Raw genomic sequence first — 19022 nt, 5'->3', positions numbered from 1 at the left:
AAGACAAAGGCGAGGGGGTGCCGGGACAACACGGAAGTTACGTCCTTTCACTGTGCCACCTTCCTACTTGAAAACCCTCCGGCGCCCTTACTGCCTGCCTATTCCGAAGGGAAATGCTTACTACTCCAGGCAGATGTTTTAACTTACTACCGCTAATAAGCTGGAGGTTCTTTTGATACTCCCACCTCCAACACTGTGGGGACAACGTTGGCGTCACGGACACTCCATCCGGGCTCGATGGTCTCCTAGCTTTCACCAAACGCAAAGAACGAGCCAGAGGCGTGGCTCCGGCTGCAAGTCAGACACTCAGAGGCTCGGACTCACCATGCCACTGATGCAGCGGCCGCAGGCAGTGGTTTTAAACTCGCCGTGCAGCTCCTTCACCGCACTCGTGGTGTAGAAGCCCTCGGCCAACAGAATGATCCCGTACAGGAAGAAGAAGGACGCGATCCCGTAGATGACATACTGCATCAGCTGTATTCTGCGGGAAGGAGGACGAGATCCGGAAAAGTGACAGTCACCACATGGCGAAGAGAAGACGTTTGGGGCCTCTGGAGGGAGGGCATGAGGCCGAGCCACGTCCCGTGACCCCTCCCACCCCGCTGATGGCTGCGGCGGGCTCACGGGGCATCCCGGGCAGGCACCCCTGGCCACCCGACAGCAACCTGGGCCTTTCTTCCGAGGAGGGCCCAGGGTTGAGACGGACGACATTCTGGGGCCGGGGAGAAGGCTGCTTGGTCAGGGGCGGGCGGAGGCCCGGTTGTCATCTTTGCACACGCACCCGCGTCCTGGGGCCTGAGGGGGAGAATGCTCATTCTGCACGCGAGCAACCACAGGCACGGAGACGCTAAGTCTCCCCTCCGAGGGCACGCAGTCAGGGGCAGAGCCGCCATGGGAGCTCTGCTCTAAGGACGCATGCCCTTCCTGCCACAGCAGGACACCTCCCAAGCGGGCCCAGCGATCAATGATACTCTGACGGGACCCCCTAGGTAGGCACGCAGGGCTTCGTTAAGGAGCTAAGCTCTGCACGGCCACTCTCGTTACGCCCGGGAAGCATGGGCACGGGCATTTTGGGAGGCTGCCTGTCCCTGGAAGTGATCAAGATCCCTAGCTAGGTAGATCAGTGTACCGTGCCCAGGTTCACTTTGGGTAGCTAGCTCTTGGTCTTCCTTGCACACAGTTGGCCCTCAGCGAGGCCCTGGCCGATCCTCCTTACAACCTCCCCCACCCCTGCGCAGTTCTTTGGATGTCTTGCGAACAGATAAAAGAAGAAGAAAATTCCCTAAGGACTTGCATCATCATTCCATTACTGTTCAATAAGAATTCATTCAGGCCTTTCTCCGTCTGGTAGAGAAGTTCCTTACCAGCACAAGATACCTACAAGCTGTGAGACACAGGGAGTGAGGGAAAGAGAAAGACAACTGGAGAAAGCAAAGGAAAGGGGAATATTTGAAGGAAACGAATGCGTTGCTGCTGAGAATTCCAGGATGGGAAGGCAGAGATTCGGGCCTAAAGCCCTGAAATTTCCCCCTTTTCTGCATTGGAGTACGAATGCAGGAGTAAGAACACTGCTCGTGCAGACTTAAGAGTTGGGGCAAGTCCTCACCAGGGTCCCCATCATGCCAGGGCCGGTCCCCTTTCCTGCGAGGGCCCTGGGGGTGGGGTCTGCTGCCTGGGAGCTACGCAAACTCACTCCCGGAGTGATCGCGGGCAGCATCTGTCCATCGCCTGGCCACAGCCCCCACGTGCACGGCTACTGGGCATGGCGTCCCCTGTGTGCACCTGCGGAGACCCCTCCCTCAGGCCCCAGACGCCCCCGGGGCCAAACACTCACTGTCTTCTTGGCCCTTTCCTTTCTCCTCTCGTGGGATTTTTCTCTACCTGCATCCAAATAAGCTTTAACGAAAAGCATCCCTTTTCTGCCAGGAGAGCTCGCTCGTCATTCTGAAAACATCACGGGGTAGTCGCATCTCAAATACATTTCTACGGGGAAGCAGGTACTTACACCTCACTCAGCAAGGCATGGTCACTGGTGTTGGTGGAGAAGTGTTGCTCAAGGATCGCCACAGTGCCCGCGAGGGCCACATGCCCACAGCCACAGAACAGGGCCACCCCAGAGAAGCAGAGGATGGTGGCCACCAGAGAGGCGTAGGGGACTCCTCCCAGACACTTGATGCAGCATTCAAAGCAGCCTGGACCCAAAGGAGAGAAAACGCAGTGGTTACGGGCAAGAGGTCTGTGTCTTCATCAACACCACACCTTTGCAGAGAGGGTCTCTCTTGCCATGTCCCCCCTCATACTCCGTGGTTAAGCTCGACATGCCGAGGGCCAGTGGGGTGGCTGTCCTCGGCTCACATTCTGTGGGGGAGGACCCCGGGGCTCCAAGAGGGGACATAGCTTAATTTACTCGGGGTGAGGAGCAGAGCAAGCAGCGAACAGTCAGGGAGCAAGTCACAATTCTAGGGCTTCCTCAGTGACCTGGGGCTGGCCGGGGGCGGGGGGGCTGCTCCAGTGACTGGGAGGGATAGTCAGTCCACTAACAAAGTCAACAGAGAGGACAGCAGTGAAGCTGCGGTTCCACACATAATAGCGACCCCCCAACCTCAACCTTGGGGGGTTTCAAGTACCTCTATTTCTGTAGCAGCCAATGGCTTTCTCCCAGCCTTTGACCTCCTGGGCAACCAGAAGCAGCAGATACAGTAATTACACTGTTGCTGGGTTCAGAAAAATATCAACATGGTCATTTTGGAAAGGTGATGGGTCTTTTTGGTCCCTATAAGTACAAAGTCACCAACATCCACTCAAGTGGGTCCACTCAAGTTTCATTCATGTCAACATCAAATCCCCTCATCTTTTAATAAAAATGTCTCCCCAGCCCAGGCAACACTAGCCGTGCATTATCCCTCCTCCTCCTCCTCCTCCTCCTCCTCCCCCCACCCCCCCATGCTTCCACCTGCCTCCTTCCCCAGATATGTGTTCAGAGTAAGAATCCAGAACTGGTGGGTGACATTTAAGTACTTGAAGGAAAAGGAACAGAAGAAAAAAAAAACAAAGACAAAATGAGCATCCATGAAGTGAAATGAAGAAAGAGCCACAATTCACTGTTCATCTTAAGAAGATTTTTCTTCATTTTTAAAATAAACTTTTACTGGAGGGGTCCATAAAGCTCTCCCCAAGGGACAGAGCCAGGTGACATTTTCAGTTCGGAGACATTTGTGTTTCATCTAAAGCAGTGGTAGCTTCGGGATAATGTCGGTACCTCTCCTGACCTCCCGTCCCTGTTTATATCATCCAGGCCCTTTAAGTAAATGCCTTGTCAGGGAAATCGAACCTGAATGCATTATGATGTTTAACAGCGATCGAGAGCAGTTCATTACTTCAAGGCAAGCACATTAAGCCAGCTGATTTTTCCCCCCAAATGGTCTTTACAGTAGACAGGGAATGACTACCCAGCATAAAGCACTGGAGACGGGCTTCGCCATTTTGAGGAGCATCCCATTCAAAAGTTGCATTTGTCTAAACCCACAAGAGAGAACTATAAACTCTCATTACCAGATTTCTCTTCAGTTCACTGGAAAATAAAAAAGGTCAAGGCTTCAAAAGTAAGTGTGCTTTCGTTCATTTCAAAAGATGGCTGGCTGTCATCATGGAGACCAACCTCTGTGAAATGGATTTATGAAACTACGTACAACGGGAACCAGTGCACAGAACAGTTCAAGTTCACTAGCAAGTCAGTACCTTCAAGAGCTTTGGATACTTGAGATTTGGGACAAGGATGATGGAGTTCCACCTGTCATACAGCTTTCTGGGGAATGGGGGGCTGGGGGGGACCAGGGAGAAGCAGGCCACTGAAAGTCCAAGTTCTCTCCAGACTGGCAAAGCAAGAGAAACTACAACCCTCAGCCTCGTGCCCCACTACGTAAAGAGCAAGCAGACCCACGTGTGTGGTGTCGTTCACGCCTTCCCCCATTCTCAGCCTGTAGGATGGTGTGAAGCCCAAGATGAACGCCTGCTTCCCTGGCTAACGAGGTAACCACTGGTTCCCACTGAACAGCGATGTGTGGCCTTGGGACTGTGCTGTCCGAGAGAGTAGCCAATAAAAAAATTCAGTTCCTCAGTTGTACCAGCCGTGTTTCCCATGCTCCACAGCCACACGTGTGAGGGCCCACCGTACTGGACAGTAAATAGGGAACATTCTATTCTCACAGAACCCGGCTTCGGAAGATACATTTCTGACTTGCCACCTCTTCTACTTTCTGAAAAGTGAGCTGGTTCTTGGGAGTTTTTACTTCGGATTTCAGGAATCCCGGTACTTTTTGAAGCCCTACAGGGTGCTAAGCACCGTGCTTGGCACGGGGGATACAAATACAAAAGAAGACGTCTTCTTTGCCTTCCAGGAGATCAGTTGAAGCTGTAGGCAGTCAAGTCACATCGCTATTGTGTGACAAGGGCCAAGTTCTAGACGGCAGGAGAGCCAGAGGATGGTGGGCCAGGGGAAGGGAGACAGGAGGACAGGAGGGAATACATTCCTATGAGAGAGGAGTCGGGAAAGGCCTTCTGCAGAAAGACCTAGCGTGCAGGCTACGCACACGGCTGCCACGGGCACATCAGCTGATCCAGGGTTCATTACTTCCTGCGTCCACGTTTCAGAAAGCCTACATCCTTCCTCAACGCGAGTGAGGGTGCGCCTGCCCTTCAACGACAGAACTTAGCCTTCCAAATCCACAGCTGCCACTTCCAAAGAGTCTTTCATCCAAAGGGTTAGAGCATTCTGCTCCTTTCAAAGCCACGATCACAGCTGCTCCCTGGCTCAGAAAGACAAGTGGGGTTAGAAGCAGGGTGCCATCCAGTCCCTGATTTACCAGCAGAGGAAGGCTCAAGTTTCCCTCCGATTTCTCGCTCTCGAGGACTCCAGATACCCCATGCAGAGGTCGAGTTTTATAACAGCAGGGAAAACCAGGGACTGGAGAATTTGGGGGATCACGTCAATGAATCATACTCTCAGCACACGCCAGTGCTCCTACGTTTGCAGCAAATGATTTTATTTGCAGCTGTGGGAACTGGTTCCCACACAAAACAGAAGTCACCACATTGGTCACTGTTGTTCCACACAGACAAAACTTAAAAAAAAAAAAAGATTTATTTGACAGAGAAAGAGAGAGTGCAAGCACAAGCAGGGGGAGGGTCAGAGGGAGAGGGAGAAGCAGGCTCCCCACTGAGCAGGGAGCCCGATGCGGGGCTCGATCCCAGGACCACAGGATCACGAGCTGAGCCGAAGGCAGACGCTTCACCGGCTGAGCCACCCCGGCACCCCCAGACAAAACTCTTATGGACCCTGCCGGCCAATGTGAGTAGAAGCTTCTGGAACACAACATGGGAAGAATATGCAGGAAATAATATAGCTGGACGCAGCTATATTCTACCTCGCCTGGTCAGCGATCTGCGGGGCTAAAATTGCATGTGTGGTGGCTACCTGATCTTCTATGAATGGATCACCCCCACTGGACCTTCTAGGTCAGTCTAGAAGCTCTCTCTAGCCAAGTATGTAAGGTATCTTTGAGAAACCCAAACGGGCCAGAATGGGCTTTCTAACTATGGGTATCAATACGGTTCGTGTTCGCACGTTAACAGCGTTTCTCGTTGGAAATGCAGGCAGGTACGTATGTGGCAGAGGGGTACTGGAGGCCAGGACGGTTCCGTGTGCTCAGGCCAGCCGCCCAGGCAGGCGACCTGTGCTCTCGCGGGGCCCCGTGCTTGGCTCAATGCTCTGCTACTTTTTCCCCTGACATGCCCACAGGAGCACTCGGAGTCATTTCCCAGTGTCAGCGATACGGCCGAGAAAGGCGGCCTTCGCCTTGCCATGCTGAGCACAGCGGCCCGGCCCTATAGGGAGACTAGCCATGGGCCGGAAAGAAGGACTTCTCCCTTCCCTCTGGAAGGGAGGAGCAACCTCCCACTCTTACAACCATCACTGTCAAGGCTCTAGGTTCTCCCAAACCAGGGTTCTCCTAAACACAGCCCGGGTTTTTGCACATAAAGTCTTTCTGGGACAGAGTTTTCCCTCTTCGTTCACAGGCCGTGGCCACCTGTGGCCTGCAGGGGTGCGTGGAGTAGCCGGGACAGGACGGAGAGCAGAGAGCAGCAGCGCCTCTGTGCATACTCAACATGCAGATCCCTGCATCCCCGCCCCCTCCCCGAGCAACTGCTTCAGAAACTCGGGGGGCAGACCCAGTAATGTGTGCTGAGCAAGCCTCTGCGGGGGGGAGCTCCTCATGGAGGCTCAAACTGGAGCACCCCGACCCGAAAGAATCACACCAGCTCTTTACTCTGTCAGCTCTAGCTGTTTTCTTTGATGACCGGCCAAACTCCAGCACAATAAAAACCTAACCACAAAGGGATTCCTGGCTTGTGGCCAAGACGGAATAACGGGGACCTGATTTGTTCTCCTGCCTGAAACACCCGAAAAACTGGACAACAGTAGGAAACAATGGTCTTTAAGATATTAGACGTCCGGCCATGAAGAACCGTCCGTGGCTTCCGAGGCAGTTACTAAAATGAACGCTCACCAGAACCAAAGAATCCCCCTCAGATGACCCAAAGCGCGTTGCACGGCAGCAGGGAGCACGGGTCCACGTGAAGGCCCAGCTCGGTACCCGCTCAGGCAAGAGAAACTCCTCCCCATAACCCGTTCCCATCATCATCTCCGGGACTGGGGTCTCTGGAAGGCCTGCTCTCACCGAGACTGTCGGCCGAGCGGAGTCCCAGACACGGGTGTGGATGACAGCATGGGGAGGGAGGGAATGGCTGTCCATTCTTTCATTCTACTTCATTCCATTAGTGCATGTTCCGTGCTCGCCAAGTGTCTCCCAGGTCCCAGGCACCGGGCTGGGTGCTGGGGACTCCGTGGTGGGCTAAGGGAGGCACGATACCCAGTCTAATGGAGTTTAGCCTATGGGGGGAAAGGGACATTAACCAAATGGCTTTACTTCCCAGGTGCTAGAAGAGCAAACAATGGAGATTTATGGAGGCTTGCGGTGGGGTGCAGGGGCAGCTTCCAGAACTTAAACATGAAGGATGGATTTGAATTCATTTGGTAAAGGGAGAGAAGGATGGGTGAGGGAGGGGTTCCAGGAAGGAGGAAGAGCACGAACGGAAGTTCTGTGGTGGAAAAGAGCAGGGTGCTTTCCCAGGCACGAAAGAAGCCAGAGCACAGAGCAGAGGGAGGGCAGGACAAGGCAGGCACAAGGGATCTACTGGAAGCTGGACCACCGAGGGCTTTCGAGGCTGAGTTAAGGATTCTGGACTTTATCCTCAGAAGCAGGTGACGCCACGGAGCATTTTTGTCCGCAGGGAACAGACTGGGGTTGTATAAGAGCGGTCTGGCGGCTGTAACAGGAACGGAGTGGATGTGGAGAGGACTAAGAGCCCAGTGTAATCATTCAGGTGAAAGATGACAGAAGCCTGGACCCGGGCAAAGGCAGCGGAAGCCAAAGAAATGGATGGGTCTGAGAGATGTTGAAGATGTCACATGGGCACAGCTTGGTCTGGATTTGCTGGTGAGGTTGGGGATGGATGGGTGAGTACCAAGGAGGACTCCTAAATGTCTGGCATGTGTAACTGGATGGGTGTTGTGCTGTTCCTTGAGCTAGGGTTGAGCGGAAGAGGGCTAGGCTTGGAGAACAAAGATGACGAGTTCAGTTTTAGATACGTTGAGTTTGAGGAGACCGCATGTCATCTCAAGGGAAGCTTTCCAGTGGGCAACTGGCTTCCTGGCTCTGTAGCTCCGAAGAGTTAAAGCTGGACAGCAGCAAGAACGTTCAGGGACCAAGAAAAGACGCGAGTGGACCATTTGTCAGTTTTTTCAACTTAGACCCTTTGCTTTGCAAAGCATGGTCCTTGGACGAGCAACAGCAACTCCATCAGGGAGCTGGGGAGAAATGCAGACTCCTGGGCCCCGCCCCGGATCAGCGGAATCAAAGTCGGCATTTTCACAAGCCCCTAGGTGATGTGTGCGCAACAGAGCTTGAGAAGCCCATTTCTAGTCAACAGTCCCACCTGCCATCTTCCCAGTCCTGGGGTTGGGGGGGGGTGCGCCCTGACTCCATCTGAAGGGCCCGCTTTTGTGCTCACCCCGTGTTTGGGGTTTTCTCCCTAAGAGGCAGCCCACTGGGCTTGGCCGAACACTCTAGCCACTTGCCAATCAAATGCATGGCAAGTCCCAGGGTCTGCAGTGAAGAACAACAAAAGGTTCCAAGTTGTTCAGCTGTCCCGAAAAGAGTGCAACTGGGCTGCTTTCTCTGGGCCAAGCGAGTACCGCTCACCTCAGAAGTCCGGCAGAGGCTCACGCGGCGCACCGGCGTGGGGCCTGAGAAAGCCCACCTCACGGTCCCCTCCCCCGTGCCGCGAAGGGCGCCTCGACAAAGGGACTGCATCTGGGACTGGGGTTGTCCCCAGTATGAAGTGTCGCAGGCGGCGCTGGTGTTTTCAAATGTGGAGGTGGTGCCAAGGGTCCGCCGAGCAGCCCACGGGTAAAAGCTGATGCTCGCTAAGGGACCTCAGTGCTTTTCCTGGGCACTCCGGAAACCCACAGACTGAGTGTTCCCAAGCGTCACAGCAGCAATGACGCTGAGTAACATGAAGCTGAAAAGGCACAGAAAGCAGGTCTTGACGACTGTGATCTACTCATGTCAACAGAGAGGGAGAAAAAAAAATCAACGCTAGGATTTCCAGTACAGTTTACGAGTAATTGTCAGTACCTCTCACCAAACCCCAAAAACCTCTGTGAGGTTAAGAATGTCTTAGGGCTTCACTTAGCCAGTCTCTGGCTAAAGAGATTTTTAGATTTTGATTCACACAAAAACTCCAGTGTGCATTATCCTAAGACAGTTTAAATATAAACCACATAGTAAGGAGAAGAAATACACATCAATGCCTCTAACTCTCAATGGCCATTTTGTCTCCAGCATCTCTAGAACCTTCTGTGCAGAACAACAGAATAAAACACATTTTGTCCTCGGGCTTGCGGATGGCCGTTGCCATGGCTGAGTTCATAACAGCCCAGTGATTTGCCCCGAGTTGTCTGTGATCCTGGCTGCAGATTTAATGCTGGCTCAGGAGGAGGGACGGCAGGAACAAGGGCTCAGATTCTTCCCCAGGGAAAGAGAGAGAGAGAGAGAAGCACACGCAGGAACCTCTGGCTCAGCGCGCGTACACACACACACACACACACACACCTACCAACCCCCCCCCCCCAAACACAGCCTTCCTTGCTACTTTACTGATTTCCAATGAGCCAAAAAATTAAGAAGGAATGAAGTAACCGAGGTTTGCAACTTTGAAACAACAGATGCCAGGAAAACAGAGGCAGACAGAATCCCACTTAAAGGAAACAAAAGTGAATGTCAGCCAACCGAGGCCTCCCAGATTCTGAAGGACACTGAGCAGCGGTTCACCCCGGGGGGTGACTGTGCCGCCCAGGGGCCATTCGGCAATTTCTGGAGGGATTTTCGGTTGTTACAACATCGGGAGGGGCTGCTGCCGGCTCTCGGGAGCAAGGCCGCACAGTGATCAGTGGTACCGGGGTGGAAAAACCCAGAGAGGGTAAGCCAAAAAGGATACGTGGTTTCCATCAGTGGTTTTCAAATAGGGATGCTTCTGCCCCCCGGGGGGCTGATGGCAACGAGTGAAGACACTTTTAGTCATCACAGCTGGGACTACGCTACTGTCGTGTTGTAGGTAGAAGCCAGGGATGGTGCCAGACACCCTACAGGGAACCGCGCCACCCCCACCCCCACCCCCCGACCGCGCACGTGCGCACAGCCACACGAGGGAGGCCAGGGCACAAAACGTCAAGGGGGCCAATTGTGAGAACGCCCGCCCTAAGGTTGCAAGGGCAGTCCTGGTCTGCGTCAAATTCTACAATTAAAAAAGAAACAAACAAACCTTAAACTTTACTTTGTTTTAAAAACATTATAGCACAGAAGTTCTCCAATTCTGCTGCACATTTGAATTATCTGAAGAGCATTTTCAAGCCCTGATACCCAGATTTCACCACAGATCCATTAAATCAGAATTTCGGGGGCTGGGACTCGGGAATTAGAGGTTCTGCCTTTTTTAAGGACCAAACACAATGAGCATCCAAGTTGGAGAACAATCGTTACACAGAAGGGGGCAGCAAACTGTGGCCCGTGGGCCATGCTCCGCTCTTCCTATGGCCTGTGAACTCATAATGCTTTTCTACATTTCTAAAGGGTTTTTAATGTCAAAGAAGAATATTCTTTCACATTACTTCATTCTTGCATGATGTGAGTGCATGAGATTCTACTCTCTGTGTCCATAAATAAAGTTTGATTGGAACACAGCCACGCTCATTAGTTTCTGTACTGTGTGTGGCTATTTTCAAGCTGCAAAGGCAGAGCTCAGTAGTTGCCACCAATATTTGCCATCTGGCCCCTTACAGGAAAAGTTTGCAGAGCCCTGGTAAACAGCAGCGCTTCTCAAACTTCAATGTGCCTAGAAATTCCCTGGGGATCTCGTTAAAATGCAGGTTCTGTTTAGGCAGGTGTGGGGAGAGAAGTGCTTCTGCAGTTTCTCGCCCACCCCCAGGTCGTTCTATCCTGCCGGCCCTGTGGGGCAGAAGAGGGAAGCGGGGCAGAAGAGGGAAGCGGGCCGAGGGCCGTGGCCTGGGTAGTCCCAGGAGACCGGGGACTCTTCCAGGAGGTCTGCGAGGTTAAAACTCTTTTTATAAATACCACTAAGATATTACTGGGGTTTTTTCCAAGATTCATTTATTTTTTTTTTTTTTTGAGAGAGAGAGGGCAGGGAGGAGGGGCAGAGCGAGAGCGAGAGAGAGAATCCCAAGCGGACTCCGCACTGAGCACAGAGCCTGACACGGGGCTCGATCTCACAACTCTGAGATCACGACCTGAGCTGAAATCAAAAGTCAGATGCTTAACTGACTGAGCCACCATGTGTCCCTACGACGTTACTGTTCCTACCGTGCTGACGTTTGCACAGTAAACCTGGCTCCAGAGTAGCACAGATCAGGCCGCTGCAGGCAAGTGTACTCCGCACTCACGGGGGGAACAAAGAGGTGGGAGGGCGCCGGGGTGGCTCGGCAGGTTGAGCTTCCAGCTTGATTTCAGGTCATGATCTCAGAATTGTGAGATCGAGCCCCATGGCGGGCTCCACACTCAGCAGGGAGTCTGAGATTCTCTCTCCCTCTACCCCTCTCCCCGCTCGCACTCTCTCTCTAAATAAATCTTAAAAATAGATTTAAAAATAGTTTTACTTTAAAAGGTCCTTGACTCAGTTAAAAAAAAAAAAAAAAGATTAATTTTATCAAATCTCAACCCCCCGAAGTATACACCTTTCGAATAGTATGTGATGAAACTGGAGGGAGGCAGAAAGCACATCTGCTGAACACCCAAGTGCGATGGCTGTCCTAACGGAAAGTTCTAGTGTGATTGAGTCGCGAGCTGAACTAGCGCCTTTTTTTTGTTTGTTTTGGAACATCATTTTTTTTTCTTTTTCTTGAATTAGTGACGAACTATAGCCAGTAAGACTTGGGTGGCTGGCAGAAATTTTCTCAAAAATGATCCAAGGGAGCTGGAAAACCATTGACGGTATTGGTTGCGCATTGATTTTGGAAAACTTTTACCTGCCACAGTGGAAGTGCCAGCTTCCCAACACTTAAAAGACTTTTGGATGAAATTGGTGGCGATATTAACAAGTGGGACTTTTTTGATAAGGTATAATGAAACATGTCAGTATTTGGAAGATCTGCGCGACTCAGAGAACCAATATTTTCCACATGACCGATGTGTAAAGTTGCAAAATCATTCTTGCATACGGAGCCAATCAAAGTGCAATAGAAAGCAACAGATGTGAACGGAACAGAGTCCAAAAAAGGTCATGGGTACGGCTTCAGAGTCCACGTTACAAATAATCTTGAGGAAACCACCACTTGTTGAATTTTGATGTATTATCAAGCAGGAGTTCCACAAATATATGGAAAGGTCATTAAACCATTCCTCTGTTCTCCTACTACATATCTGTGAGAGACCAAGTTTTTATCACGCACCTCAACCAAAACTAGTTATCCAAGATGCCTGTGGATGAATGGAGAGGCAGACAGAGAACCCAGCTGTCTAATAGTGAGTCAGATATCAAGGGCATTTACAAAAATCTAAAACAGTACTATTCTTCTCACTGAAGTTTTATTTTGTTTTGAAAAGTAGTTATCTTGGGGCACCTGGGTGGCTCAGTCGTTAAGCGCCTGCCTTCGGCTCAGGTCATGATCCCGGGGTCCTGGGATCGAGCCCCGCATCGGGCTCCCTGCTCCACGGGAAGCCTGCTTCTCCCTCTCCCACTTCCCCTGCTTGTGTTCCCTCTCTCGCTGTGTCTCTCTGTCAAATAAATAAAATCTGTAAAAAAAAAAAAAGAAAAGTAGTTACCTTTCCTAAACACAACGTTAACATGTAATGGATTTGTTATTGTAATTTTAAATAACTGCATTATTTAATAATAAATTTGTTATAATTGCTAATGTAGAAAATATTTACAGATACAACCCACAACAGCAAAAGCTTTTTGGAGTCTTCAGTTATTTTTAAGAGTGTGTGGGGGACCTAACACCCAAAAGCCTGTGAACCGCTGGTACAAGGCATTAAGAAGGTATCATGAAGTCCAATGGATGGGGGACTTCCCGATAAGGCGCTAAATGAGAAATCACTTGAACGACAGTTTGCTTCTCCATTCTCTCTTGACCTTCTTTAGAGTCACTGACCTAAAAGTTCAACGGTACAACGCTAAGAATGCTGAAACTATTTTTAACTATGCGAAGGGAATCCTTTTAAATTCTTGTCCTAAAACTTATTAAATAAGACATTTTCATATTTGCGGCACGTTGTGAAAATCTTAAAAATAGATTAGCCTCTAACATTTGCAATATGGCATGAGCAGTACAAGATTATCATCAAAGTAATGCTATATTCACAAATTAAGAATGAACAAATTCAAGAAACACACTTGCTGGTGTCTTTGCCTTTTGCGGGCACTGACTCTGGTTTTCCTAAAGGTCACCGTGTGCGCTCTTTGCCTGGTCAAGCGGGGGAGTGGTGAGTCGGGGAGGCTGACAGAGAGTAGGCGAAGCTAGCTCTAAGTTCAGAGGACGGATTTTAAAAGCATGGAGATCGGCAGGGTATTCAGGAACCTTGAGAACTCCGTGCAATATTAAGCTTTAGCAGCACTCAACCTCCTTGACCATCTGCTGTGTGTAAGGCACCGTGCCGGAGGGATGTAAGCACACAAGAAATCATTTAAGCACAAGAGAGAAGGGACTAGACTCAGGGACATGGCGAGTGAGGTAGGGACAGATGTCCCTACCCTGGCAGTTAGGACAGACGGACAGACGGACAAGCGTGTAGGGAGGAGAGCAGGCCCAACAGGGCGAGGGGCGTATGGGAGAGTTCAGGACGTGGCCGAGTTTATGGAGACACCGGGGCAGCGTCGGGGGAGAAGGTGGGAAGGCGGGGGCGCCCTCCTGCGGGAGGCCTCCCACCCCGCCCGAAAGCTTGTGTGCTTCCCTTGGCAGGCAGTGGGGCCACAGAGGCAGGTTTGTGAGCGGGCGAGTGACGTGGCCCGAGGGGTGCTTGTAAGAAGTCCACCTGGCCCGGCTGTGTAGGCAGGACTGCAGTGGGTGTGAGCAGAACGGGCCTTTCAGAGTTTTAGTCAAAGGGCCCAGGGCGTGTCCCACAGAGGCAGGAAAATCAGACAAGGGTTGGAGCCATTAAGCAGCTGTTAATAAGAAAACCGCAGGCCCAAAATGGCGTCACTTAGGCCAAGTCCCCAGACCAGGAGCTTAACACCTAATCTATTTGCTGTGTCAACCTCTCCCAGAAATGCAGTCATAACCAGTCAGTCAGGAATTTTTTCAACCAGCCAGCACCAAGGAGTCTGCCCACAGGGGTCTTCTCCATCCCCTGAAGAAAGATGAGGTCATCTGCATGATAAGACCCCTTGCTTTTCCCCCAAAGGGAAGAGGGGCCCTGCCTGGAACAATCCTTTCTTTCTGCTAAAACTTTCTCGCCTCACCCTCCTTCTCCGAAAACCTTCTGTTTTGAACAAATATTCAGAGCCCCCTCTACCTGCCAGATGGGATGCGGGTGGATTCATCATTTAACAAAACCAACTGAATCTTTACAATTTATTCAGTTGGATTTTTATTACTTAACACAGTCCAGGTCACACCACATTTTATAGGAATGGCTGGGTGAGAAACGGTGAAGGAATTTATGTGAACGAATCATCAGAAGAGCCATTCCAGAAAAATGGCAACTAATCCCAGGAGACAGCGCATCCGCGGTTGCTTGGAGAGGGCAGGGGAGAGGGAGGGCTGACGAAGGGACCCGGGACACTCGTGGATCGATGGCCAGGTCACCATCTGGCTTGTGCTGGTTTCACGGGCACATTCGTATGTCAAACTTACCAGACAGGCCACTTTAAATATATGCACCTTAGGCATGTCAATTATACCTTCAAAAAAGTTAAAAAAAAAAAAAAAAAGACCCATTTCTTAAATTTGATGTTTACAAAAGACACTAGTAATTTTAAGAGGTTGTGAATCCCTCTGGGGAACGAAGGATTGGCAGCAAAAGGCAGGAGCCACCCCCCACCTGGGTGGGGTGGGCTGGGGGGACATATCCTGGGGCTGCAGAATTCACAGGCTCCTCCACTGGGTGACAGGAAAGTGAAGGGGCCATTGTCATCAAGGAGAGAAGACCATGCTCTGGCGGGGGTGAAGGACGCACTTGCACCCTGAAACGTTTATACAGCTTGTGGCAGTCAGCCTTCTGAGGTGCTCCCAAAGGTCCCTGCACCGCTTGGGGGTGCGGTCAGCTGTGCAGACGACTCTCGGTTTCGGCTCTGATCGTGATCTCAGGGTCATGAGATCGAGCCCCGCTCAGGCTCCGTACTCAGCACTGAGTCAAGCGCCTAACACTCTCTCTCTCCCCCCTGTGCCCCACACATGCTTTTGCTCGCTCTCTCAAATAAAGCTTTTTTAAAAAAAATATGACCCCCAACATTACACTTAATAAAATAGAAACGGTCTTTACAGGTCACAGAACAGAAAACTTGAAGTACACCAGAGGGCACAGCTGATGAAAACAGCCCTCTGATAGCATTTCACAGGACTTGCTTTATCATGGGGACACTCAGAGAAGGACCTGGAAGCGACCAGAGGGGCTGAGCTTCCAGAAAGAGCCAAGGTACTCTCTGAAGAAGGGCTGTCAGGCTTTAGCCTAAAGCCTGCGAAGGGTGGGTCCCCTCGGGGAGCAAGGATTCTGGAACCTGGAGAGAAGAAAGGGCGGGGATCTTGGATGATGATCTCAGGAAAGTGAGTGACTAGCAAAGCCTTTGGGTGTTGCCTTCCGTAAGTAGATTAAATTTGCGACGCGGGCGAAGAATGCAAGTACTTCAAGTCAAGGGTTGGCAGGCTTTTCTTCCCCTGTAAAGGGCCAGATAGCAAATATTTCTGGCTTTGCAGGGCATGTGGTTGCAACCATTCGATTCTTTGTTGTGGCAGGAAAGCTGCCACTGACGAGCTGTATGTGAACGAACGGGCGGGGCGGGTTCTGATAACATTTTATTTACAAAAAATGCGGTGGGTGGCATCACCAGCTTGGGCTAAGTCAAGTCCTCCCAGGAATGTCCATAACCTCCATTTATTACCACTGGGAAAGAGTACATGAACGTAAACAGGGTTGTTTTAAGAGCATAGAAAGGCTCATTCAGATCCCATTACTTGCCCCAGCCTGACGTTTTACCACCAGAGTTATTCCCTGGGGGGAAAGCACTGTCCCCAGAAGTTTCCAGATAAAATGCAAGCATGACAATCTTCAGAGAAAGCCTCATCCCACCTAAATGACTCTCCGACACATAGAGCTTTCTGCTTAGCACAAAAGCCATTTTATATAAGCTTTTGACAGACATGGAAACACGTGGGTGTGTGTGGCTTATTTGTGAGTGAACAGGAGGGATGCCCGAAAGGACACAGCCTGGGGAGGTGGGCAGACTCGAGCCTCCTACTTCACAGCGTCTCCAGTTAGCTCTTAAGGGTGGCAAAAGGTCTCGAAACACAATTCATTTCAATTAACTCTAAGAGAAAACACAGCACACAAGGGGTATCATAACGGAAGAGAAGACCAGATGTCACTATTTCTAAAAGACTGAGAATCGCTGCTTTGGATAATCCAAGTTGGTGTCCCTAAAACCAGATGTTGTGTCTGATAGAAAGCTCCAGGTCGTCAATACTGATCGATGTGCTTTTCACCTCTGCTTCCTCTGTTTGCCTACTCTGCGCTGAGAGGATCAGCCACGAGACCAAAAGGCAAAGGGAGTTCTGAGTATGGCAGCCGCTCGTACATAATCAAGCGCTAATCACATGCTAGCAAAGTGGCTGATAAAAAATGAACATTCATAAACAAGAAATTATATATATTTGGCTGACAGAATAATAGTCTGGCAAATGAGCTATAAAATCGTGCACTGCTGTCTATGGCGCATGCTTTGTGAAGACTGCAGGTGATTTGAAAATGAAATGATTGATCCATGGCAGAAAACGAACTGCAAAGAACTCAAACAACAACAACAACAAAAACCCAAAAACCTTCAGAAACGTTACCACGTGAACCTGGGCCGTGATTCGCTGGCACCGTGTCCACCGTGAAGCCTGGTTTAAGCCAAAACACGTGAGGGGTACAAGCTGGAGATGTGAGGGGGCTCGCCTTCCCGGGTCACACCAGGGCAGCCACCCAGAACCCGGTCGCGACCTGATCACAGCAGTGAACACACGGGCTTCCTGCTCTCGACTCTCAGCTCAACCCACACATGCGTTGCCCCACACCATCCAGGGTAGTCCCTGTGTGAGCCGGTGCGCTCTTTGGATTTCTGGAACGATCTACGGCCATCTCAAAGCAAGCATCGGAACAGTTCGGATTTGGCAGATGGGCAGAGAAGGGACTGGTGATTGGCAAAGGGGATGGTTTTGGGGCTTCTGAGCTATCACACTGAACGCTGAACCACGGATGGACTGGTGCGTGAAGGGTCCGATCCTTGGTCCATCTGCTCAGAGCCTAGATTAAGTAACAGCATCCAGCAAGTCATTGGATTATATTAAAGAACACGACGAGGGACGTTTGAGAGTTTCTCCCGAGCTTGCACTGACGTTCTCCTCACCCTCTCTTTGCCACAAGGAAACAAACCTTTCTCCCTTGCGCTGCCCCTCCCCCACTATCCTTCATGAAGATTTTAAACAAAGGAACCGGAGGAGGCACGGGCTCTGACGAGCCAAAGAGAGACTCCAAGGTCACTGTCCTTCAAACTAACCGGGACTCAGTGCCTCAGTGACGGATAACTCTCGCATAGGCCTCTCCCCAGACAGCGGGGGTGGGGGGTGGGGGGGGGAGAGTGAATCCCTGGAGCAATCCTCAGCCTTTTCCAAAGAGAAAGAGACTTCTAGATCTCTGGAGGATAAAAATTGCTTCTTCAAGTCCTTTCCAGTCCTCCCTTCTTACTCTCGGGCCTCCCTCTAAGTTAGTGGTTCTCAACTTATTGTGCGTTGGACCCATCTGGAAATCTCGTTGAGACGCAAACTGTGAGTCAGCAGGTTTGGGCTGGGGCCTGAGACTCTGCATTTGTCACCAGCTTCCAGGTGAGGCCAATTCTGCTGCTCCAGAGATCACCCTTGGTGCGGAGCGCCCAGCCTCCCGTGGACTCCACTCGGGAGGCCTGCGCCACGCGACATATAGCAACCTCGAGCAGGGCCTCCACCTTAAGCACGACATTCCTCCGCCACCATCTCAGGCCGAGGCCACCAGCCTCGGATTCCCTGCAAGTCGGGGGAGCGGGGGCGGGGGCTGGTCACTGCTGTCACGGCCGCATAGGTGGGAGAGGCATTTTCCTTCGGCAAAGATCTGCTCGGCCTCTCTCGAAACCTCTTCCCACCGCCCTTCCCCCCTCCCCGGAAAGAAACTGAGAACTCTGGGGGGAGTGGAGGGGGGGGGGCAAACACACCAGAGCCATATGGAATTCTCTATTTTTTCCCTCACGCCATCTGGTTTGGGATCTAAGTACAGAATGGCAACTGCGTTGATTTAAGAGCCAACAAAATCTCCAAGCAACTGGGAAGGAGCTCACAGGGCTGGGTTTGGTCCCCTGGCTCCAGCCCCAAACGTCCCCAGCGTGTGTGCCCCAGAGGCGCATGTGTTCCCACGCCTGCAGTCAGTACACGCAGGAAGGGCAAACTATGTGCGCGTAAAGGCCATTGGCGGATGTTTGAAGAGGATTCTGGAAAGCAGGTTGCATGCTTTTGTTTTCTCCCCCCTCAGACAAGACCCTGCTTGCTCACGTGAAGTCTCACCAGCAGTGGGGTTACTACAGTTCTCCTCATACCGTTCCAGAATCCCCAAAACTCTGAAAACGTGGGGTTTGGGGGTTTTGTCTAGCTCATCTGGGAACAAAACCGGTACCGACTGGAGCTTACTTGGTGCCCAAACCTGACCCGAATGCACAAGACGCTGTTTCCGGGCTCCGTTTGCCAGGCCCGGGCGCTCCCCAGAAGGAGTGGGATCTGCAGGGGGCGCCCAGGCCTGCCTGGCGCTATCGGGAGGCACACGGGGTGTGCCCCACGTTACTTTCCCGAAACCCGAACTCTTCTGAATTCTGAAACGAATTTAGCCCCCAAAAGTTTCGGGGGAGGAAAAAAACGAAGCCTGTATTTTTCCTCTCAGCTGTCACTGCCGCTTAGATGGCCCGTATTCCGGTGTGTGGCTGTCGGGTCAGGAGCCCGGGAGCGACACTGGGACACTCTTACAGCAAGTGCTCAACAAGTAGCAACCAACAGGGGGTTTGCGCCCCGAGAAGATACTGATGTTTACTCTTTCCCACCAGGAAAGACACTCAGGTTTTTTCTCCACTTCCAACCGGCCTGGTGTCTTCCAACACATTCTTACAACAAACAC

The 19022-nt window shown here is 51.4% G+C and overlaps 1 protein-coding gene across 7 annotated transcripts in view; it reads right to left on the bottom strand.

The window, feature by feature from the left end:
- GPM6B (glycoprotein M6B) overlaps positions 1-19022 on the bottom strand; it is a 146455-nt gene that overhangs the window by 13104 nt on the left and 114329 nt on the right. For all 7 annotated transcript variants that reach the window (XM_081809163.1, XM_081809167.1, XM_081809166.1 and 4 more), the window contains 2 exons: positions 2006-2192; positions 325-481 (listed from right to left, as the gene is read on the bottom strand). In XM_081809163.1, coding sequence (XP_081665289.1) covers positions 325-481; positions 2006-2192 — 344 coding nt within the window. The remainder of the gene's footprint in view (positions 1-324; positions 482-2005; positions 2193-19022) is intronic.

Source organism: Leptonychotes weddellii, chromosome X (assembly GCF_054177405.1).
Source record: "Leptonychotes weddellii isolate Sample4059 chromosome X, ASM5417740v2, whole genome shotgun sequence".
Lineage (NCBI taxonomy): Eukaryota > Metazoa > Chordata > Mammalia > Carnivora > Phocidae > Leptonychotes > Leptonychotes weddellii.
Note: the sequence above shows the minus strand (reverse complement) of the source record. Positions and strands in the feature narration are given on the sequence as shown.